The 25,610-nt window shown below is 43.6% G+C and overlaps 1 protein-coding gene across 1 annotated transcript in view; it reads right to left on the bottom strand.

Moving 5' to 3' along the window:
- Window positions 1-5,811: 5,811 nt before the first annotated feature.
- Window positions 5,812-25,610, bottom strand: part of Arid5b (AT-rich interaction domain 5B) — a 180,707-nt gene continuing 160,908 nt past the window's right edge. Inside the window, exons 8-9 of the mRNA XM_028877205.2 lie at window positions 15,914-16,112; window positions 5,812-11,958 (exon numbers count right to left, since the gene is read on the bottom strand). Coding sequence (XP_028733038.1) covers window positions 9,790-11,958; window positions 15,914-16,112 — 2,368 coding nt within the window. The 3' untranslated portion in view covers window positions 5,812-9,789. The remainder of the gene's footprint in view (window positions 11,959-15,913; window positions 16,113-25,610) is intronic.

Raw genomic sequence — 25,610 nt, 5'->3', positions numbered from 1 at the left:
GTTAGCTATTACCCATCATTCCACTTGCTAATGTTTCCAGTGTGCCTTGAGAAGGCTTTTGTGCCGTTCTCTGTCTGTGTGCGGAGAACCACATGGCAACTGACACCCGTATACACTCCTCAGGAGTGTGGGGCCTCAGTGGGACCTAAACGTGTTCCTTCTCAGATTGCAGTCACATGAAACACATCTGCCCTCCGTTCTGCCAAATTACTTCCAAAAAAATTTCTTTTTTAGGTTTAATTCATAGGTACATTTTAGTCTTATTGCTCTCCTTATTGGCAAAAAATTAAAATATCACTTTAGCTGTGGTTGGCAGCTGAAAGTATTACAGACAACGGCATTTTAATCTTAAATGAAGCAAGCGTGCTGAGATCTCCTGTACATTACAGTAGTAATCTAGCTGCAAATTCTTTTGCGTTTTTCAGGTGAGTCATCATATTATTAAAAAAAAAAATAACCAATTTTGTTTCTTCATTTTTAAGCATTCTAAAATGATTTGTTTTTATTTTTATTAATGTGTGGGTGTTCGTGTATGTCTGCCACACATGTGCAGGTACCCGTGGAAGCCAGAAGAGGGGGTCCGATGATCCCCTAGAGCTAGAGTTACAGGCTGTTGTCAGCTGCCTGAGGGGGTGCTGGAGACCCAAGCTGTGACCTCTGGAAGACCGCTAAGTACTCTTAATGCAGAGCCGTCTCTCCAACCCCTTCTTTTGTGGTTCATAGTATAGGTAAACGACATTGCACGGGACCCACAGCTGTCCGTTAAGCAGAAGCAATAAGGAGGTGTTAAAAACCGCTTGGTGATTCCAGTTGTTCAAAGAGTGTCGAAAACCATCACAGCAAATCTCTGATGACTGTCAGCCACTTCTGGGTCAGAGCGGCTGGCTGACTGCAGTCCCGAGGGCCGCTTTGCAGAATGGAAAGCGCCGTGTTCGATGCTCAGCTATGATGGTGTTCTGAGTTCTCCATTTGTGAGTTTAACAAATAGGAGATTAAAATATTTGCCAAGAAAATCAGTGAGCCTCTACCAGACATGAAAAGATCATTGTATTTTTGGCCTTTTTCCCTAAGTAACCAAGTAAAGTGGTTATTTATATAGCATTTTATTATCTTCGATATTGTAAGTAATCTAGGTGGGCCAGCAAGACGGCTCATTGATGAAGAGCACTTGTGTGTGCAGAGGATCTGAGGTTGCTTCCCAACACCCAGGTAAGGCAGCTCACAACTATCTGAGACTCCAGCTCCAGAGGGACTCCGATGCCCTCTTTTGGCCTTCCTGGGCACTGGCACTCACATGGACATACCCCACGCAAACACAGACACACACAAACACATAATTAAAAATAAATATATGTTCATGGTTACTTAGCAATGATTTCAAGTATGCAGGAGGGCATGTACAGATGATTTACAAATACTGATCCATTTGTATTGGACTCTTGATTATCTGTTGATTTGAGCACCCTGGTGGCGTGGTGGGCATGGGGCGGGGGGCTAAAAGCAATCCCCTGGGATGACTGAGGGGTAAGTATATGTAGTTGGACATATTTATCAAAACTAAATGCTGCACATTTTTGCATTTCATCACTTTATCTGCTTGCTTTTTGAAAGCCCTTTGTGAAAGCCCTTTGTAAAAGAAATGAAGTCTTTGTGCGAAGACGTGTATACTTATTTTCCAAATACGATTAGCAAGTTGGAATTTATTTCTCCATATGGAAAGTCTGAACAGAGGACCGTTCAAGCTGGCATGGTGTCTAAATTGTGAGCCCTGGTTAGAATGACTTTTCCCCTATGAGGGTTAGGAATTGATTCTGTTATTTCTTCAAGATCCTTTTTAGCTAGTCCTTTTTTTTTTTTTTTAGTAATGAAGTCTTTAATCCACTTGGAGTTCATTTGTCAATGGCTTGAGGAGTGGGCTCAACTTAATTTTATTCCAGATGGTTCAACATATTATTTCATTAGTAAAATTCCTAACCTTTAACATCCTTACAGTTCTAAAATAAACACTTCTTGGGCATGATTTATTATTACTTCAATATACTTAGAATGTGCAATTGTTGAGTGTATATTTTCATATTTTTATATACACATGCAGGTATCTGTCTGAATGTATGTACATATGAAAACATACACTTTGATAGTTTGCTAGCGTCTTGCTTAAGATTTCTGCATGTGGTTTACGAGTGAGATCAGTCTGTACTTTTTCTGTCTTTAACTATCCAATTGAGTTTTTGGTAATGAGATCGCAGTGAACTTATAAAAAACATTGTATATTCATTTCTATTCATTAGTTCTCTGAAGTGATTCTAACACTGTAAAGAACCTGGTTCTTTCTGGCTGGGAAACACTAGCATACCAACCAATTTTTTAATTATATGAACTCCACAATTCTTGAGAAAATTTTGTTAGCTTCTTTCCCTAGAAAACAGTCTTTTTTTTCATCCCAGTTTTCTCTTTAAGATTCTAATAAATTAAACAGTCCACTGACTCTGTTTTCCTTGCTAACATGGTTTATTGAGAGCATTCTCCTTTTATTGTCTTTGCTCTTCTTGTCTCATTAATTTTCAAATCGCCTAAGGATGTGCAGACTCAGCATTTTGGTGGATTCCATTTGGGGAATTCTGGGGTCAAAGTGGGGAGCAAAGGAGAAGACCTATCTAAGCACAGATGAAGAGATACAGGCAATCAGCTGGCTCTGCCGTCACCACAGAGCAGCGTGGTTCATCTTGACAGGTTAACAAAATCTCAATGATGCCTCTTTTTTTCTCAACTGTGAAGTACAAATAAATATCATCATTTCCGTTTTGTTTATTTTCATCTTTGTAGAAATAAATGTCACATTGATGTCATGGATTGTTATGACGATTAGATGGATGAAGATCACCCCCACCCCTACCCCAATTAAAAACATTTCAAGCAGCATGGGTGGTGTGCTCACTCAGTATAATTAATTACTTGGATCATTTCTATATCAGTGAAGTAACAGACCCAGGCTTGAAGGAAACACCAAAACATGGCTGTCATAGACTTAACCATACACATGCCTACACTACCCCACCCCACCCCACCCCAGCTTACTACCTGGCAATCTATCTCATGTTGACAGCTCTCCCAGCTCTATAAGTAAATGGTAAATTGCCATGGAATAAAGTAAGATGGCGTGAATACGGCCTTGTCTAGCATGTCACAAACATTCTGAAAAGTGGGTTCATTCTTCCCATAGATTTAACCAAAAAGGTTGGGCTGGATTGTAGGATGATGTCATTGTAACCATCCCTTAGTGCTTGCTCGATGATTGATTTACTCATGTGGCAAGATTTTAATTCCTGTGATGTGTAAATCCAGAATGAGATAGAGCATCACCACTAATTAATTAATTTCTTTTTGCCAAGAAGAGGTGCCATGTCTCTTGCTTGGCAATATTAGCCATGTGTAGATATGGAATTTCTTCAGTTGGTTCTAGCCAAGAACACAAATTGGTCAACTGGATCTTCTAGATTTGTCTTGTCCTATTTGGTATCTAGCTACATGTGGCTACTCAAACTTAATATCTAAAACTAGATAGAAGTCAGGAGTCAGTTTCTTTGTCACATGGGGCACATTTTAGGGGCTCAGTTGCCACACTGGCCATGAGATATGATATTGGAAAATCTTCCAGAACATTTCTACTACCCCAGAAGTTTTACTGGACGGTTGCATCTTACAGTGAGTCAGCCACAATGACCGTGGTGGTGATTCTGAGAACCGACCTGATTGACCTATACATGAGGCTGCTGGCTGAATGCCTGTGGTTTTGACCTATACACAAGGCAGCTGGCTGAGTGCCTAGGGTTCTGGAAAACATGATTAAAAATAGTCTACTATTTCAACAAATGCTTCACAATGTTACTTCTGGGAACTTGCCCAGAGGCCCTCAAATTCAGGAATTCTGAATCCATGAACCACAAATCAATGCGATTTACTTTTATTTTGTAGATCACGCTTAAGGCTCTCCTTTATTTTACCCTATTCCTGACCACTGGTCATTTCCAACTCTTTCTCTGTCACTTATACTTACTGTAAATAATCACTTAGTTCCTGGTCGCTATCAGCTGTAAAACATTTGTTCTCTTTGGCCACTTTCCTGGAATGCATCGTTAGGCATTTTCATTGCTTTTGTGGCCTGAGTGAATCTTTACCAAAAGTGTTGTCCCTTCTGACAATATTTGCCAACCCAGCCTGGTTAAAAATAGATAACTTATCATGAAGTTTCCTGTTGTGTATGAATCAGGGACTCTGATCTACAAAGGCCAAATGTGTCACTGAGGGAAAGATGTTCTTTTGATGCATTCAACCAAGTCAAATGATATGATGAAATACACATTGATCCGAATGAGGGTCAGATGACCATGGGACTAGGGGATCTTCCTATTAGAAAATGGACTGCTGTCAGCAAGGAGAGGGTGAGGCCACAGTCATGTTGTCACAACTCTTGCTGACCCCATAGTCCAATGGAGATGTCCTTCTAATGAGAAAAAGGGTCCTTAGTATTTTTTTTAATCTAAATATGTTTTCCCCCATCCTTTCAGAATTATGGTGGCATGGCCTCTCCTGTCTACACAAAGCCCATCCTGATGATATGATGTGGTCTTATGCCTAACCGGCCACCAAAAGTCCTCCCTGACCCCATCCCTGTACCTCCTGCCTTGTCTCTGTGACTCCTTAGGAAAGGAATCCACGGTGCTGTTTTGTGAATGCCTCATTTCAACCGACTAGCTGAGGACAAGCCCACAGGCTTCAAGGGAAAGACGCAACATCTTTATCTACCATCTCCACCCAATGGATACAGAAGATACTGACCTCAGCATCTGTTTTTCTACCTTTTCAACCCTTGTGCTCTTTCTCCAGGGCCCTCTGACGTGACCATCCAGTCTACCACCCCCAAGCAAAATGGTCACCACCTCTAGATTAGGCTGTGCTCAGTTGCCTTCATACAGCCTTTCTTTGGAGAATGACGTCAGCGGCGACAAACCCAAACCTGTGACCACCCTGCTTAAACCTCTCTTTCTGGTCAGGATACTGACCGGAAGCTCGGTCTGGCCTATTTAGATGATCCCTGCCATACTTTAACCTCACCTAACCACATTCCCTCCTTGATGCCTTAGAAGCTATCACTCCCAGACCCCCTTCCATTCCTGTAAGATGAACTCCCTCCTGCCTTGGGGCCTTTGCACATGTGGTCCCTGGTGCTTGAATTACTCTCTCCCAGTTCCCTCTCACTTAGCCAATTCATGCTTGTCCTGCATAAAGGTTCAGTGATGACTTCCTCTTCACGTTAGTCATTAAACTCTTCTCCCCCCAGAATGAGGCCACCCTGGGCTTTCGCCATTATAAGGGTGACCGACTGACTCTTCCCAGTGAGACTTACACCTCCACAGGCAGTATTACTCTCTTACTCTCTACTGTATTCCCAGTTCTGTACACCTACCTTGGCCAGAGAGGTATCAAGACACATTTGTTGACTAAACCAACAAACAGTCATTTTATGTGCCTGCTAGCATAGGACATGCCCAGATTTTTAGGGCCCCAGACTTCAAATCTCTGCTCTGCCATTTTTGTAAGTCAGGCACTCTTGGATAAGTGAAGGCCTCTCTAAGCTATTGTTTTCTCATTAGTAAATTAGCCATAACCATATGTACATGAAACTTCCAGATGGTTCCCAATGAGCCACATTCAGTATTATCACCATCTCCAATCTAGAGACCGGAGACTGGAAATCCTCTGCTGAGACCACAAAGCTCCCTGGGAATAAGTGACGGACACCCCAAAGGAAACAGATAGTAACATTTTTTATTAAATATTACAGTGGATCAAAAAGTACAAAATATCTCTTGCCTGCTATGTGATTGGGAAACTATTGGCACGGAATACAGTATCAAAAGCAGTAATAAGTACAATTTGGAAAACATACAAAATTGAGTGTTTATAGTTGGCTCAGCATTCTTCTGGTAGTGTTTAAACTAACGCAAAGGTTACTCAATAACCTCTCCATTGGGAAATTATATAACATCACTGGGCCAGGTCATTATATACAAATGATCACCTTACAGAGCATAGAGGTTACATTAGCTGGAGTCACTCAAAGTGTACACTATTTACAACACAGGAGAGTTTAAAAAAGTATAAACAGCCAAGAGATTATGCTGCTATTTTTTTTTCAGAGATCTTTCTGCCATGGGGAGACAAGCAGAATATCCAATACATCAACCGCCGACACCGGAGCTGAGGTGCTCACTGCTCCAGGGGTGTGGGTCTCACCAGGGCAAAACGGTTCCCGTTACTCTCTCAACTCGGGACGACGAGTCAAACTGGACCACATGGGACTTGGCTGACCACCACCAAATGTAACTTAGTGGGACAACAAGTGAAGAGAAATAATGGTTCTCTTTGAAGGCACACTACATAAAATATATTTGTGGGACCACCTTGAAATTTCCATCAGACACACATCAACACAGTGAAATACAGTACTTAAGGATTCATGCACCAGGTTGCAAAGCTGTGACGTCAACACGGAGTCTTGACAAACCCTTCTACAGATGCCCTGATGAGCAAGCGAAATTGAGAGCTTCTAGCTAAGAAATAAATCAGTCCTGTGGCAAATACTTAACACCTTTGAATCACTTACTAGGAAAAATACTTTAAACCTAAAGTTTGGTTGGGCTGTCATGGTATTTTACTTTTCCTTTAAATTTTATTTCTAAGTCAAATTGCCAAAAGTTAGGCCAGAAGTTGCACGGAGATGATATATTTTAAAATATTATTTAGAATCTCCAAATCTCCAATAATTCACGGGCTTAGTGCATTTTGAATTGCAACATTTCTCGGAAGCCACACTTGGTAAATGGATTTATGACTCCGGTGCCAATTGGATTCCACAGTTTCCTTTACAGAACTACCAATAACAATGGTTTGATTGCACAAAGAAGGACTTGTGCAATGCCATTCAATAATAAGGCCCCTTGAACTCAAACAATGCAAACAAAGCCTGATTTAAGACTTTTTAAAACGTCCTTCTCAGCCAATGAAAAATTCAATGGTCTTTTTGAAAGATTTCCAAGATCTCCCGTTTGGAGTTTTAAAATAAGTAACACACCGCTTCTGCTTCTGTTCTTTGCATTTGTCCTGCCGAGGGTCTGAGCTTCCTTCAGCAGAAATGGTGAGTCTCCTCTCGGAAGAGATGAGAAAAACAATAGCTGGACTATGTCGACATTGTTTGAAAATGGTGTGATCGAATTCCTACATGATGAACACATCTCAACTCACCACACTGAGGAAAACAATCACCCCATCTTGCAAATGGGTGAGCTCGTGGGGGAGTGGGGAGGGGGCGGTGACACAGACATCCCCGTTTTCTTCGAGAAAAGAACTCACAGGGACCTTGTATGGATCCAGCCCATGCCTGCTGCAGAATCCCTGGTTCTTTTTTCTCCTCTTCTGATTCTGACCATTCAATCTAGTGCAACTTTCTCATACTGTGTCCTGGCCAGCATCATGCTGGCTGGAATTGAGACCCCCCCCCCCAACACACACACACACACACACACACACACACACATACCCTTTCTTGTGCAACAGCAGAATAATCTGCATGTGCACATTTATGATCTAAGTTATACTAGTCTATCTATGGTCCTATTAAATATAATATATATATATTATTCCACAGGAAGGTAAATAATTAATTGAAGCGAATGGAACTCTTAACACTGGGTCGCTACATTCCTTTGTTTCCACCTTTGGATAGCATGTTACTACATGGACTATTTGGCTTCATATCATGAGGACATTTCAATACAAATGAGTGGCATGCATGGCTTTGCGTAAGAACCGCAGTTTCACGGTCACTGGTTTGGATTATTTTTGTAGTTGAGTTACCTATTCAGAGATGTTGAAAACTGTCATCAAGTTTCATAGACTTAAATATGTCAGAGGTAAAAATAAAAAGACTTGGTTAACTATGGTCCTAGAGTCTACCGGTAGTGTCGAGGGGGAGGAGGGCAGTGGCCTGGGACTTCTCCAAGCAGCTTTTGGCAGAGTTGGGTGGAGATGGGAAGGAAAATCCACTCTATGGGTCCATTTGCTACACTTAGCAGATGTGATACCTTGGGAGCAAATGGAATCAGTGTCAAGAATGCCAGCCAAACACACCCCAGAGCAGACAGTATGGCCACATGGTGAAAAACTTGATACAAAACACCTTATGTGTACACATCCTCATCAAACCCACCCCCCAGAAATGGAAGGAGGATGACTTTCTTTTGAAACAGATTGTCCAATTACTTCCCAAAGATGTAACCTGGGAGAATCTTGCTAGGAAACTAAAAAAGCCAGCTGATGATGACAATAACTCTGTCACCCAAGGGGCCGAGGCCTGGCTGGGATGCCCAGTGGTCAGATCTTGGGTCGCCCCCTTCTCGGTTGGACAGTCACACACCATCCTTTCCCAGTCCCCTTCTCTGGACCATTTAAAAGGTGCAGTCCCAACACCAGCATGAGTCACCCTGGCTCTTAAGTTTTGAAATTCCTAAAACTTTGTCTGCACAGCCCACACGTGTGTCCTCGAGACCGTTAGTCGGTGGCTTTTTGCCAAGAGGGTTTTTTGTTTTGTGATTTCTCTGGTATGTAGGACAGGTTCACAGCCTAGATAAGGTGAGTACAATGCTTAATATTTTCACATAATCCAATACTTCAAAGCAAAGCATTTGGCTGGAGAAGCAGTGTCTAAGCTCTCTCAACTACACCCCTTGGGAGGACCGGAATCCTCGAGGCGCAGACCCGCAACGGCACGGGCTTTCCGATAGCTGTCGTTCTCCACGGGTTCTTTTCAGTCGGTTCCACTAAAATCAGTTGCTTCAATTTGTAAACAATAACTTGACCACCCAAAGCTGCTCAAAAGAAGAAGTGGGGGGGGGGGAGGGGGAAATTGATACAATACACATCAACAACTAGTCAGTCAGCCTTGCAAACGGAACAGAACAAAAACAAAAACAAAAACCCCAAAACCCCAAAAACAAAAAAACAAACCAAAACAAACCCAGAACAGAAGACCTGCAAATAGAAGAGATACCGTTTAATTAAAAAACAAACAAAACAAACAGATAAACCCCAAAAATACCCCAGGGCAGGAACAAGAAAGAACCAGGAGAAAACAGAACTATCTGTATATAAATTAGGTGAGCGAACAGTGATACGGGTAGCTTTAAGAAGCAAATATATACAGTTTAACAGTGTTTACTTCTCTGGATTGTTTAATAGTGTCAGGATGAAAGGTCTCTTTAAGTTTTACTATACATTGCATTGATTGAACTTGGTGAGTTTTATGAAAAAGACGGACGTCCCCTGGCTGGTGCTTGCCAGTCCTTTCTTTCTTGCCCTGTCCTTTGAAAAGCCTGCCCCCACTTTTTTTTTTTTTTTTTTTGCTCAGATTGCTTCCCTACCATCCAAACTCAGGGGGGGTCCTCTGAGTTCTTCTGGGATAGACACAGATACCCTTCACAAAGATCCACTTGAAAAGGAGGTCTGCAGGCCGGCCCTAGGCCATCTGTGTTGGAAGGACAACTGGCCAGCCAGCCTAGGGTTGTCCTCGGAAAAGGTAGGCGTGTTCACCTGGCCTTTAGGCCTCTATGGCTGGGACGAAGTGTATCGCCAGATGAGAAGGAATACTGACTTCCAACTCTGCACGCCAGCCCTCCGGGGTTGGCGCGCGGACCCCCCGCCGCCGTCTGGGGATGCTGGGCACAGCGAGGCTTACAGTTTTGTGCTGGGGTGTACAGAGGACAGCTGAGACGGTGGGAAGGCAGCCTGAGGGTTGATAGCAGCTAACGGGTAGATGCTGTTGTGCAGCAGGTCCCCGTAGGAACTTCCCACGGGGGTCGCGGCAGCCAAGTGTCTGTACAGCTGCTGGGAATTGGTCGGCGATGTAAAAATTCCTCTTTGCATCACGAGCGAGTGGAAAGCCAGGGGCTGCATGAGAGGAGAGAGCACCGTCTGGTTCTTCAAGTACTGCAGAGAATGGGAGTACCCGGCCGGGAGCCTGGAGTTGAGGCCTGAGTTACACAGGCTACCAGAATACAAACCTGGGAAGATGGGAGAGGAGACCGGAAGCTTGTGGCCTTCGGATGCAGCCCCGGAATGCCCAACGTAAGCTCCTTTGCTGCTCTCGCTCTCCTGTTCAGAGGCCTTTTCTTTCCCAGAAGCCTCTTTGGCTGGGTCCAAGGGAGACACAGCCCTGGCTTTTTTCCCAGCGATCACAAGATCCAAATCCTCCAGGCTGCGCTTTATAGGGCGAGCCGCTCCAATGTTCTGAGGGCTCATCTTCCGGTGCAGGATGGGATGGACCATGCCTTCCATCTTCCTGAAGTTCTCCAGTCTCACATGGTGAGGTTTTCCCGACCTTGCAATCGACTCGGGGTATTTCTTAGGGGTCGACATGGTCATGGGAGATACCCGGCAGGCTTTGGGGTGACAGTCTCGACTCTGGCTGCTGATGACCTGGAACTGGGAGGCGCCTTTGATCTCCTGGGACCCCGAGGCTGAGTGGGCCAGGCCCAGGACTTTGCTGGTTAGTTTCTGTGGGTTCTTGGGAAGGCTCAGGTCCGTTGGTTGATCATCTCTAGAGGCTTCTGCCGCAGCCAACTTCTTATCTTGCAGATGCAGAGAGGCGAGATAATTGGCATGGACCTTCTCTGGGTGTTTGTGAGAAAGAAAAGCGCTGTTTTCAGATTCCTGGTACACGTCTCTAGAGGCATACTTGGACGACTGTTCGTTGTGAAGATGGTGTTCCGTGTGTCGGTAGAGGCTGTGGAGATGCGGGGATGAGTAGAAGTCTGCCAGGAAACTGGGCATGTGGGCGTGGGAGACCGCTCTTTTCTCTAAGAGTTTGTCCTTGCCCTCCTGCGCCTCTTGCTTCAGGATGTAGGAGTCGGCCAGGGAGCTGAGCTGGTGCTTGGAGAGACCACAGCGGTGAGCATCGGACCGACTCAGCTTGTCGTGCTTAAAGATCTCATTGATGCCCTTTCTCTCCTCCGAGGCCTTGCTTTTGAAGCTCTGGACATGTTGGATTACGGACGGCCGGCTGACGGTCGTGTGATCAGAGCTTTGGCTGTGGTGGGCCTGGGACAAACCCGAGCACAGGTCGTCCCTGGCAATCAGCTTCTTCTTGCTGATCAGAGGGGGTGGGGAGCCATAGGGATAGCTGCTGGAGAGGCTCGCCCCACTCACCTGAGACAAAAGCTTTTTCTTGGCCAGTGGGGACATGATCCCGGGGTTGCCCCGGGAGTAGAGCAGGGGCGTGTAATTAAGTCCGTGGTTCTCATTCATGGGTCCGGTCAAGTCTTTGTCTTTGAACATGTCAAATGATTGGACCACAAGGACCTTCGGGGTCTGCTTGAGGGCAGTGTGGATGTCGTCACTGCCCAGCTGGTCCACCTTCACAGTGCAGTTGGCAATATAGTTAGTCATGGCGGGAAGCTTGTCTTCCTCCGCCTCGTTCTGGCTTGCCAGGGGTGGCTGGGTGGCGGGAAAGCTGCTGGGAAAGGGTGCTTCTTGGAGGTCATTTTCTGAGCTCTCTGTAAAGCAACAGGGTTTGGCTTCTTGCTTTGAGTCCATCTGGGAGCTGGGAGAGGCGAGGGGCTGTTTGCCAGCCCCAGGGGTGGGAGCTGAATCTCTTTCGGGAGGCAGGGGAGGGCTTGGGAGTACAGGAGCGGGGCCCTTGTCTCCCGCCTCCTCAGCCTCCTTCTCACTGTTGGAACCTTGCTCAGTCTCATTGCCCTTTTCTGGGTCTGCTCTGGACACCGGCGCCCTCGCTGCAAGATCCTTGTGCCCTTCTGGTTTCTTCTTGACTTCGGGAGCAGGGAGAGGCTCTGGGATGCTTTTCTGGCTTACCGCCTCATCTTCCTTACCTTGTTCCGCCGAAACCTGGACAAACATTGTAGGAGACACTTAGAAGAGAACCAGGCACATTGGCACACTTCATCAAGAAATAAAGCATCCCGCACAGCGGGCTTGGAATCAGGCTTGTCAATCAGCTCACCAAGTTTTCATAAGGCTTTATTACTCCCCAATCATGGCTCTAAACAAAGGAAGCCAAATTACAGAAACATTCGGGGAAACAAGCATGTTCGCTTCAGCCCCTTATGAGACACCTATCAAAACAGCAGAGTGATGTACCAATGATCGGCACACTCACATCACTTCTGCATCCCGCTATACAGTTTAATTCTAAGGTTGTCTTCCTGTCAAATCAGTCAATTATCCAAATAGGTTTTAAATTACACATTGCATTTTATGAGACTTCCCTGAAAGATTTTTTTTTTAAAGCGTCTCTTGTTCAAATAATTAAACCAACCCCATGTCAATAACAAACAACAAACTTAACTCCTGGCCTTTCCTTGAGAACCATCCCTTCCTAAGGAACTCAGTGGGATCCACCGGCTATGCTTACACGTTAATCATTTCTTAGAACTCCACGATGTGCAGGTCTTGTTAAAATACCAAAGACATATGCAGATGGGATGTGTGCTCCCAGGGATAGGGAATATTCTAAGTCCTTCTGTGGCACACCAAACTCATCGCTATCAAAGCCAAAAATGAAATGAACATGATTCAGGTGGGCGGTGTCACCCTCAATACAGATTTTCTATTTATTGAAATAAATTGTCATCTAGAGGATGGATACTTCCTGTTTGCAGTGGGTATGGGCACAATTCAATCCATTTACTACCCAGTCATTAAGTTTTAATCTTTCAGGCGAATTTAACTTTTCACCTGTGGTACAGCTGATGGACAAGCCTTTCCATAATAGATCTGACATGCCTCAGTGAGAGAATCATCAAACATTTGAATTGAGTTGGTCCCCACTCCCTTTTCCCAATCACATCACCGGAACATTTTTCTACTGTGAAGAAACCTGCATCATATCTTTGACGACTAAAAATGTTGAAGGATATTTAGGAAAAGTGATTTCAAGGACTCATACTCATTTTATAGATATTTTCCCTCAAATCTACATGAAGATCTCCCCACCTACTAGGCATGGATGATACCCGAGAGCCTGCCCATTTTCTTGCACTAATAACTGTATTTTTAAGTGCAGGCATCAATCCCAATTCTACACTAATAATCATCATTTGTCTCTTCAGCGTATACATTAAATTAAAAGATATAAAAAAAAAGAGTGATTGCAAAAGGCAGACTGTCCTCAATTCTTCCAAGTGCCTGTGACCTTGGCCTTCAGCTACATTGGAGTCTCGCATGTCTGTCTATAAACCTGGTTTAGGGATGGATTTGAAAGTCAGGCCAACAAAAATAAAAGCATTTGTTTCTTTTTTTCCCCAAAGATGATGCTTTCTGAACTTCCTGGGTCTGTCTAAGGATAAAGCCTCACTCTGTACTCTGTAATCCCTAAGGATAGTGGATTTGACTAGACCCCTCCTCTCTCCACTGAGTTCAGCACTTCAGATAGAAAACATCAAAAACTACAATATGGCATTAAATATAACCCCCGGGCCTGGCTCGCAGATATGCTGAATTCATGACATAGGTAGTCGGTGGACCTTGTTCTTACTGAATGGATCATTTCAAAGAGGTCGAGATATCAGGACTTCCTATGACAGGAAGTCACAGAAGCTCCAGATGCCCAGAGCCCACTTGAGGAAAGGTTATCATTGGCAATGGGATGATTTCCTTGTGGAGAATAGGGAGCTCCACAGCTGTCAGAGGTTTGCTGGACTCTTTGTAGCAAGGCTCCTCACTCTGTTCTTGGGAATGGTCACCACCTCATGGAGCTAATGGGCTCCATGGTTGGACTGAGGATCCCTCCCACAGTTCACAAACTCACTGTTTTCGAACGTTCCCCACTCTGATGGAGCCAGTCAAAGGTCAGCTGGCCCCATGACCCCCCAAGCATCCGCTGGTGCTTTGGCTGTGGTGTGGATCTGGTGTCTAATAGAACTGACCAATCCAAAGCCCTGGGATAAATCACCAAGCCAGCAGGATCAAGGAGGAATGGAATGTAACCCTTAACTTGGAATTTCCTTGCTTTGGGCCATTTATGTTGCAAACTTGCAAATGTTTAGAAGTTGGCAGCATCTTGTATTGTCTTCCTTTTGGAGTTGCTAGAGCTTAAAATAATTATAAAACCTAATCAATCCGGGTCTGGCTCAGGTTGGGACAGTAGGATTGTGAGTTCAAGTCCTGCCTGGGCTACAGTATGAGTTCCAGGCCAGCTTCAGCAACTTATGGAGTCTCTGTCTCTAAACAAAAAGCTAACAAATATTCAGGGATGCAGCTCAATGATAGGACACTTCACTACTGTGTGCAAAACCCAAGGTTTGAGGTTCCATCTCCAGTGAAGCAAAGTATTAAAATTAAATTATCTTTTTAAAGAGGAATCAGCTGGGAGTTGATGTCTGTGTGTATATGTGTGTTTGTGTGTGTGTGTGTTTGTGTGTGTGTGTGTGTGTGTGTGTGTGTGTGTGAGAGAGAGAGAGAGAGAGAGAGAGAGAGAGAGAGAGAGAGAGAGAGAGAGAGAGACTGTGTGTTTAAACTGGTGTTTAATGAAGCTGTCTCTTACATGGTCATTATAAGCCTTATTTTTAGAGAGTGTTTAATATCAATACCCAAATTCCCTCAGGGGTTGAATCCTAGAACATGCTGTCTCCAAATGTAACTGCTTATTTTTTTAAATGGGCAGCAGGATTTTTTTATTATTCATGTTGAAACAGAGCCCAGTTCAGCCTTTTTTGGTTGGCTAGATGCTCCCAGTCCTGCTTTCTGCTAATAGCTTCTGGGGCTGAGGCTTCTGAATTGAAAGGTTCAGAAGCCACCTCTTAATACGAGAGACAGTAATGGTTTCTGTGGAATCACTCAAAACTTCTCCATAGAAAAGACAGACCAAAGACCTTGCTAAATTGGTCTCAACCCAAGGACACTGAATGGAGGTCAAGAATGAGAAGCAAACATCCCTAAAATCGGGGGGAGAGACCCGAGGAGACATTCGGGGACTTCATTAGCTTTCCTTCCCTGATACCTGCTCCCCGCCCCCCAAGTCACACTCACTCCTTAAATAAGGTGGCTCTGAAATCCCCAAGAAGCTACGTTTACTTAGGGGACTCCTGAGTTTTAGGAGGTTTTAGTTTGGTCTCCAATTCTGAGCCTTTGCTCCCAGGTCCCTTCAGGGTATTCTCGTCTTTCCAGATTCTTCCAGATTCTCGTCATAGCCTGGATCACTCTTTACAATACAATTGCACCATTGCATCTCAGCTCCCAAGGGAAAGAAAGCTTTCAGGCTTTAAGAAGATTTATTTTAATTAATTATTACTATGAGTTATTAATTATTATTTGTGTGTGGGGGGTGTGTGTGTGTGGGGGTGTGTGTGTGTGTGTGTGCCGTGTGTGTGCTGGTGCCCTCAGAAGCCAGGAGAGGCCACTGGATTCCATGGAAATGTAGTTACAGGCAGTTATGAGCTGCCCTCCAAGATGGGTGCTGAGAACCGAACTTAGATCCTCTGGAAGAGTAACAAGTGTTCCTCAGGGCTGAGCCATCTCTCCAGTCCACAAGTGAAGGGTTCCTAAAGTTCCTTTTGAGAATTTGTGTATTTTATGTACATGTGTGCAGGCCAATGGACAACTTTCCGGACAGAGGTGTGCTCTCCTTTTACCATGTGTGTCCCCTGAGGAGCAAACTCATGCCATCAGGCTTGGCGGCCAGTGCCACTCACCTAACCCTCTTGCCAGCCCAGAGCTTAGAGGTGGTGACTTCTCAGAGCAACCACGAGATATACAGAGACCTTGGTGGAGATTCTGGGGTCTGGAAGCCCCAGAGGCAGAGTGTGTCTCCCAGGGCTGGTATCTGGGAGACCCAGCAACTCACCTCAGATATATCCTGGGGCTTTGGTGTATTCTCTTTCTCTTTCTTGTTTTTAGGCAGTTCATGTTTGATGCGTTTGGTTCCGGATACTTTCGTTTTATTCTCATTTTCCGGTGAGTTGTTTTCCTGTTTCCGGGGTTTGATTGGCGGCAAAGGCTTATCTTCTTCTCCCTTGATAAACCTTTCGTATGGTAGGATTAACCTAGAAAGAAGGAAAGCAGAAGGGATGGTACATCAGTTGTCCAATTCTAATGACATCATCGCTCTGGAGCTTATTTTCTCTTACTGTAGTAGCTCTGCCCTAGACCTGTAGGGATGCATTCTAAGACTCCTCATGGATGCTGAAACTGTTATTAGTACCAAGTTCTCTATATATCCTGTCCTTTCCCTACACTTAAATACCTAATAAAGTTTAATTTATAAATTTGGCAGAGTAAGAGACTAGTAGTTGTAACTAATAAAATAGAACAATTATAACAGCATACCATAATAAAAGTTATATAAATGTGACTCTCTCCAACCAGTCAAGATTAATATTGTTTTCCAACTATGGCTGACCATGGGCAGCTGAAACCATGCAAAGCAAAACCATGCACAAACAAATGTAATCTACTTTCTTAGTAATACTTGGTTATCTGATCACCGAAATGTGTCTCTGGAAGACTTCCCTCCTTTTGGTTTTGTGATTTGATACACCAAGGACACCAATGGAGGTGGCCAAGGTTGACACTGTCACAATCCCTTAGCACTTGGCTGACTGCCAACGACATCAGAATAATAATGACAGCTGCTGTCCATTTACTGTTTTGTCAAATGCACGTCGAGTACCCATCCTATGCCAGGCACTGTTCCAGATCCTGAAATACAGCCATGAACAAAACGTTCATAGCCTCTGACCTCATTTGGTGTCTATTCTAAGACAGGCTAGGTACAAGATGCCAATCATTCCACATAATCCCCACCACATCTTTTCACGTTATTGTTGTCGTTATCATCCCAATCATCACCATGGTCATCATCATCCTCCCAAGATTAAACCAGGCACCTAAGGGTCACAACATCTGTTAGACCTGGAGCTTGAATGTGTTTGCATCTCTGGCCAGAGTTTTCCTTTGTATTTAACCTCAAAATGTAGACCTGACATGATATATTTGAAAGAAACTGCTTTTATGAAACCTAACCCTAGATACAATGAATATACACCACTGAAAAATAGATATATCATATATAATGTAAATATAATATAATACTGACTTTGATACTCCCCACCCCCACACGTTGAGAAGACCAGCACTTGAGATAAAGGGACAAGAGGAGGCATGCGCAGTTTGGCCAAAACAGATGTATTCTCTACCCCTTAAGATTATCAGGAAGTCTGGTTTTTTTGGGAGGGGGCGGGAGTAGAGTGGGGGTACCAAGTTAGAAAGGGCCCCAGCAAGGAGGAAGCCAGCTAACCACGAAAGCAACAGAAATCAGAGGGCTGAAAAATCCAAGCATTTTAATTACATAACTTTAAAAAACAAAGCGCATAAAATTGCTCTAAAAAGAGAAACATCAAAGGGCTCTGGTTTTAGTCTGTTCCCTTTGCGACACAGCTCTTGATCTGAACAGGGAAAGAGCTGATGTAATTAAAAGGCACGGATTGCATTACAATCCCAGTTTCGACTTCAGTGATTAAAGTTTTTCTAATGCATTTGGTATGATTAATGACTCACTGTGGGATTAATACAAGACTCAGCCTTAAAAATATGAGCCTTAATACAGCAAACATAATTTGTTTTAAATACGACAAGTTGACTCAATGAAGAAAATGTACTTGGCTGACAAAAAACAATCTGTTCAAATATTGGGAATCTTTTATTTTTAAACTAAGACACCCAGGCCAAGAAAAAAAAAAAAATCCCTGATTTGGAATATTTGTTGAGTATCTTAACATTGGCTTCTGATTGTACAATTTGCCTACTTGCTCCTTAAATATACACCACTGTTGCAGGTTTCACAATAAAGACATGGGGATATTTGAGACATAGAGAGTTCATTCTTTAACAACAAAGCAAACTGTGGAAAAGTCGAATGCCGATTTATGGTATTTTAGGACCCAAATCCATTCACTGAGCATGCTCAGACAAGGTATGTGCAAGGAGGCATGGATAATACTTTTGAGGCCTCTGTCTGGCAATGGGCCAGCCACGAAGATCAACACAACCCATGGGGGATAGTTATCTTCAGATCCCATTACAACCCGAGTTTAAACATGTTACAGCTGCTAAAACTGGAAACCGCTCTCTTAATGTAGACTTACTAAAATAATATATGTTTGCCAAATACCTGCTTCCCACCATAATATTACAGTGCCTGTTTACATAAGGAAGAGCATAACTATGCAGAAGAGAGAAAAAGGCAGTCTTGTTCATACTTGAATTTATTCTATCTCATCTTTAAAGTCCATAACTTATTCCCCCCAATTCCTCTGGCCTCTGGGTTCTTCTGCCAGGGACTTATTCCCTTTTCCAATATCAGAAGGTAAGGGATTCTTCAACCAGGAGCAAAATGCATTGAATATTTTAAACTGGAAAAAAATATTTTAAATGGATTGTAATGAAAACACATTTTATTGTTGGGACAGATAGGTTTGTTGTGCTTTTGTTTTGTTGCCATGGGAACCAAGGAGCTCAGAAGCCCTGGTATTTCAGCTGTTGCCATTTATGATACGTCCCTTCCCCCAGTTCCCTTCTCTAATGGAGATGGTGACATCCGGAGGGACCCTCTTGCTTGAGAGTGACCGTGCTGAGTTTGAGGAGGAGAAGGAAGGAAAGCAGAGAACAAGGTGGGGACCCACCTGGGGGACCCTAAGAAGACCCTCACTCTGGGCAACAGTCTTAGGCTAACTCAGCTCTCCAGCATACACCAAGAAACAACATGATTTTATCTTACAGTTTTGCAAGTTCATGAGGATGGGCAATATTCTCTCATTCTCTCTCTCTCTCTTTCTCTCTCTCTCTCTCTCCTGCTCTTCTCTCATTTTTCTCATTTTGACTCAACTCAGCAGCTGGCAATCCTCCAGCAGTACAAAATATATTTCACTTTGCCGGTCAAAGGCCTGAAGCCAGAAGGCAGGAAATCAGGAATTAAATGTTTCTTGTATCTGGAAAGAGGCATGACTAAGGGTAAAACTGAATCCAAACACACACTCTGCCTGTTCAAAGCTTCCAGAGGTGTGTGTGTGTGTGTGTGTGTGTGTGTGTGTGTGTGTGTGTGTGAAGGTCAACCGAATGTGGGTTGTTTTTTTTTTTCTTTCCATTTCTAAATCATTGCAAGATAATTATAGTCGATCAGAGGGGGAAAAAAAAAGCTCCTGAAATAAAACAAGACAGGCAGCAGTTAAAGAGAAAGCAGTAGAAATCCCAGCTCTGAAGAACAGAGCACATTTCTCACACACAAACAAACCCTGTTTCATACAGTGACTTCCGCTTGTGGTGACTTCCTTGAGTGTTTTTCTAAGTTCTTCTGTCACGGCGCAGCATAATTACCCCACAGGATGTGATCTTATCAGCTGATTATTAGAGGTTTTCCACAAGAGGACAAAAGCTATGATGGGTTTCTGAACATTGCAGTGTTCAGCGCACACACATGTTATCATTAAAAAAACAGGTTAGCCGCCATGAGATCAACATGGCCCAACACAGGAAGCTGTGCAGGTTTGTAGCCTATGAAAGAACGCAGTGTAATGCAACGTGCCAGTGGCTCTCAGAGGATTGTTTCTCAAATATTGGTAGGACAATGAAGATCTAATCAGCTTCAAAACTGTACAGATAAAAAGCAAACATGTATTACCCACTCCCGGCCCCCCAGTACTTGCAAAAATGTATCCATTACACAGAAGAAATATTTTCATTGTGTTACAACTCAAAGAACATCGGCTGAGTCTTGGGTGGGCAGAAGCAGTAGGGAGGAGAAGAAATACACTCATTAGTAAATCCCTACAGACCCCCCATCTGCATCTAGAATAGAGATTGAAAGCCGGGGAGATAAATGGGTCTTTCTTCTTGTCCAGATTTCATAGCTCAGATTAGCAAAATGCTTATTTATGATGCCATTAATGGATGTGAACTAGGTAAGCCATCATGCATTTAAAAAAAAATAATAATAGCACCTTTCCTAGGCATAAGATTTGGAGCAGCATGAGATTTTATTTTTCCCCAGGAATAATACAAGAATAACATTTTTCCACCTCAGAGCAGACACAGTAGGGGAGCCTTTTGCTATTACAGAGATCCTTATTAAATTCAGTCACTGTGAAAAGACAGATTCTACCCCCTCCTTATTCTTCTTCCTTAAAAAAAAATAAGGAAGACTCAAAAATCAACCCAAGTTAAAATTAACAAATCCATGGCATTATGGCCTTGATTTATTAATATCTGAGCCAGTAAATTATCATCATACAAGAAATTGTGGACTGGAAAATATCGTGGCTTTGCTAAATCTCTAGTTGAATAATGGCGCTCAGCACACTAGGATTTTAGATGTGCCTCATCTGATATTATAAAATATTCAATACATTTCTCTACAGCGGAAGTCAGGGGTCAGCAAATCTATTACTGTAACGTAAGAAATCTGGCAACTTGCCAACTCTCTCTCCCTTTTATTGTTATTTTTAAACACAGAGGCAGATAATTTTATATTTACAAAGTCTGCAATCCTCCAGCGCCTTGCCTCTTTTTCTCAACAAAAAAGCAGCAGTGTGATCTCAGAGAAGTATAGATTGCACATGTCCTGTCATTTACACTTCATACAAAAGAAAGGACTCCCATATTTATTAACACCTCCTCCCTTCCCTGTCAGAAGAGGAAAAATAATATTGTGTCTCATCCTAATGAGTGACCACTGATGTCTCCTGAATCCATGCGTATTTGTGTGGAAGGAGGGAATTTTGGGGCCAAAACATTTAGCAAATGGTATTTAAGAGGAGAAATGAGAATCCATCTATTTATAGAGAGCCCTGAAAAGGATATTAGAATAATGTCCGGAACTGATTCAATTCAGAGAATTAAGGGAGGGAGTCAGGAGTCTTTAGGGTTGTATTGGAATCTCAAGCCTACTTAAGCTAGTTCATACGCACGCTCACAACATTTAATGAGTTTTTTTAAAAAATTCAAGTTTAAACATTTGCTATATAATTTGGAGCAGAACAGGTTAGGGGCAGAGATAATAAAACTGGTGTGTATACAAGGTTAAAAACACTAGTTTCCTTATGGTTACTCTTACGTTAACAGGGTCTCTTTGTAGCAGTAGAAAAGAAGAAACAACATGTTGATTCCACTGGGGCTTCAGACCTGACCCGACCCCAAATGGACTCATTACATCTCTGAGTTGATTCCAGGCTTGATAAATTCTAAGCCTTGGCCAGATATTCCTGAGGCAGAAATTGAAAATACAACTTCACCGTGAAGTGTGGGAAGCAATCTTTCATTAAATATGGACCAGCCGAATTGCCTTTTCCCTTTGTGAAAATGGAGTGGACACCCTCACTGAGGTACAAATGAGGACTGAAGCCGTGACTGACGGTACCTGCTGCCCATCTTCCCCGGTGTGAGCCCACGCCTGTGAAAATGGCAGAACAGTATTTAGGCATCAGACAAACCGGAAACCAGATGTACACATGCGCTCTGTGACCCTGTGGAGCAAGGAGATTGTCTCTTCAATGGAGACAACATGCTTGAAGACACTGACATTAATGCCACACCACTCCTGTTATCGGGAAGAGAGCTTTGTTCTTAGGCCTCCTGTTATTTTCGACACACCCTCACCACAGTCCCAGGGTGGCTGTGAGCCTGCCTCAGTGAGCAGAAGGTAGAAACTTATGTCATTCTGAGACCCAACAAGCTGATGGCTTGGCTCCCATCAAAGTGAGCCACTATGGAAGAGGTAGCTAAGGATTATGGGTGCTCTGAAGTGGGGTTACAAGGACTTGGGTCAAAGAAGGGGGATTAAAAGGTGATATATATATATATATATATATATATATATATATATATATATATATACAGAACCATGACCTACTCCACACCAGGTAAGTGCTGTATCGCTGAGTCACACCCGGCACAGGTTATCGTTATATATTGATTAGGTATTATAACAGCAATAGCAGCAACCATATTAAGTCCCCATTAACACTAAGATTTTGCACGTCTTCCTTTCAACATTTACAAAGAGAGATATCTACGTGCATATTATTGTAACCTTCATTTTGTGGGTAGCAAAACTGAGGATCAGAACGGAATCAGGGTATCCGACCTGTGGCTCATGGGCAATATACATCCCAGGAGAACTAGGAATGGGCTCCAAGCCATTTGCAGATGACAGTGTCATGTTGTGCTGTTGACAGTAGCACACAGCTATCGAGTCCCGGAGTTTGAGCTCAACACAGATCTCAACACAGGCAGAAATTCCTGTGTCAGTATCTGGGTGGCCATCTTCATAGATGGCAAAATATCTCCTTAGAAGATAGCCTGACTGATTGCACCTGCCCAAGTTAAGGGAGTTCTAGGCTCCTACAATGCTGTCTAAGGAATCAGGCTGAGCCTTCTCTTCCCAGAGGCAATGGAGCCTATGGAATCCACATGGCCATTCAACAAGCCAGAAGCAGACCCACAGCTTGAGAGCAGGGCACACTCCTTTGGTCACATACGCCAGGATGCTTCAGGAGGGGCTGATCTTGTTTATGAGGCCCAATTTGTTATAAAAAGCTAAGGGAGACTCAAGAACGGCTTCTCTATGAAATCTCACCTCCAGGACATAGCGTTATTGGGCCATGGTTTCCCATGGTCCCTCTCATGGAGCTCTTTTCAGCTCGGCCTCGTGATGCTCGCTTTCTACTTCTGAGGATTTCTGTGGCTAGGCTGATGTTATTTCCATGCCTGCCAAATGAAGACCGTACTGAAGAAAGCTAGAATGGGCTACAGGAGGCTGATCCGATGGCCTGGGATCGCAATACACGCTCCCGACGGACAATGGACCATCAGGAGTGCCCTGCCCTCCATAGTACCAGGCTGCACTCCCAAAGAGGGTAGTAATTATTCTTCTCAACAGGAAAACAGTGACAAACTCTGACTGGAGATGGCATGGATCCATTTCAAGGGCAAGGGGACATCATTTCCAGAACAATCAATAAGCGTCACTAGTGTTTTCAATATCATATGCATCCCACAAACGATGGCGGGTAGAGCCCATAGGGAAAAGTTCACGAGGACTATTGCACGAAGTCCTGGCATGCCAGAAGCCACCGTTGGTGCCAGGGCTTCTGAAACCTTCACCAGTTTCTCACAGCACTCCTAACTTTGGCCAAACTTTGTAACAACTTGTACAGAAACACAATGTTCCAAGAGATTCTCAGTGGCCAGGCTGCAGATATGTTTTAATGATAAACAATTACATTCTTTTGTCATCTGAGGCTTTTCCTCCCCTCCTGCTTTCTCTTTTGGAAACATGCTTTCTGAATTTTCAATAGTTCCTTTGTGAAGGCCCGTGCCTGTGACTCTCATAATTGAAAAGATGTTTGTGCAGCGGCATTCTTGAGAATTCGGTTCCTTAATCTTAATGATAAAGCCCGGAGGAGAAAAAAAAATCATAAGTAGAGACAATCACAAGCAGAAACCTCTTATTATTTATCAAAAAGAAAAGGGGCTAGGCACACAGTCTATGCTCAAATTTAAAATCATGCTTGATGAAAACGATCAATAAAGTTCAGGCGGACCCGTAAAATTTTTTAAGCACCACTGTTAAGCGCACAAAGCAGGGAGGTGGATACAGGACACGAAGAAAGGAGAGAAACAAGACAATGAAAGACTTGGACAAGGAAAAAGTGCTGTTTGGCAAGCTTCTGGGCGAAGGGGGTGGAAAAAGAACTTGCCACGGCTTCCAGCATGGCAGACAGACAGCTTGAAGAGTGTGTGCCTGAGGCTGTTTCTACCCTCACAGTGTAAACTCCAACTTCTATTAATTACAGCGCGAACCTAGAGGCAAATTTAAGAATTTTTAAATAGAGACTTTTCAGATGTTGTTGCTTATGCTGAAGAAGAAGGAGGTGGAGGAAGAAAAAGATTTTTATTTATTTTTTTATTATTCATTTGTTTGTTTGTTTGTTTAAACTCTGGGATCTGGCTAGAGTCTCGTTTTCATTTTACCCAAGTTTCTGGAAAGTTCCAGGCATTGGGAAGTTACCAGAACATTTTAGGCATGCTGAGCAATCTAAGGTGAGGCTGTTGGGGATGAAATTACCTGACTGGCCTGTGGGAAGAAATTCTTTCCAGATGATAAGAGGTCACTCCGGGGAGGGATGCTGACCAGTTTCTGGTCTGACCAAAGAGCAAGCCTGGGGGGTGTGGGAATTTGAGGCAGGCCAAGAACAGCTGTGCAGATGTGGCAGCAAGCTGTGTTTGGCTCTCTGGGGCTACTGGGTGTCAGTAAGGACCAGCTGAACCTCTGATATTGAGGGGACAGGGAGAGCTTGCTTAGTGGCCATGTTGCAGAGAGAGGAAGACGAAAGAGTCCACTCACTTGGACTCCCATGAACAAAATGGTGGCCGGGAGGCAAATATGACTCCGCTCAACACTCCACTCCGGGTGAGGAACGGAGTAACCTACCTGTTGGATTAAATCTTTAGAAGATGAGAGGACCAACTCTCATGTCATGCTTCTGAGTCACACGATTGGGAAACGGGGCCTTAGAAATCATAATCTCACCCTTTACCCCTTTACAGTCATTTTCAAAAAAAAAGGGACTGCCTTTTTTTTTTTTAATTAATTTTAAATTCATTTTTACCGTGTTCATGATGTGGAATTGGGTGTTCCGGGAAGTTTCAGGGGAGGTGACATCACTAGGTCTTTGCCCTAAAAACAGTTTAGTTCTACATTTGATGGCCGACTCAAGTTCTAATCCTGCCTTTTTAAGATCCAGTTCGGATTCTAGGTCCCACAGGAAGACTTCTCGTTGTGGGTGTAAAGGCTCTCTTCCTTCTCGGCTGCCTCTTTGCACTTCTATCTATTACATCTCTGATTTCTGAAGTCTTAACTGTCTACGTCTTTTCCCCGGTCCATGAGTCAGACCTCTTGTTAGGTTAGACTAACCCAGGAGTCCCTGAGGCTCTAATGATCCAGCAGTGGCTACTGGAGACTGCTACCCAGGAAGGACCAGACCCTGTGCCTGGGCTCCGGGAAGCCCGTGGTTTTTTAGCAATCTCAGCCAATCAATGTACCAGTGTATCAAAGCCGCCTGAATCTGGGACCATGGTTGGAAGCAACACTTGTCCATTGGAGACCAGGAAAGGGTTACTCTTCTAATTTCCCAACCTGTTCCCTTCTGTGACTTTGGTAAAATCTACTAACAATGAGTTATTAGGAAAAAAAAAAGGAGTTCAAAAGACACAATACAAGCCCTGGTTTTTCTTTCTTTCCTTCTTTCTCTTTTTAAAATTACATTCAGGAGACATAAAATTACTCTGGTCCAATCCAAAGCGAGTTCACATAGCTTATCTGCAGCCAGCCGGCTTCACTAAGCTGTTTTATGGGCTGGTAACAAATAGTTCACAGATGGGTCACACTAGAGCAGCCATGTTGGAGGAGGGACCTAGGGCCCTCAGCTATAAAATTCTGGGGTCTCGATTGTGACTTTCTCAGCTGTGTATTTATTAGCTTGAAGGAT

This window comes from Peromyscus leucopus, chromosome 16_21, assembly GCF_004664715.2.
Source record: "Peromyscus leucopus breed LL Stock chromosome 16_21, UCI_PerLeu_2.1, whole genome shotgun sequence".
NCBI classification, from domain to species: Eukaryota; Metazoa; Chordata; class Mammalia; order Rodentia; family Cricetidae; genus Peromyscus; species Peromyscus leucopus.
Note: the sequence above shows the minus strand (reverse complement) of the source record. Positions and strands in the feature narration are given on the sequence as shown.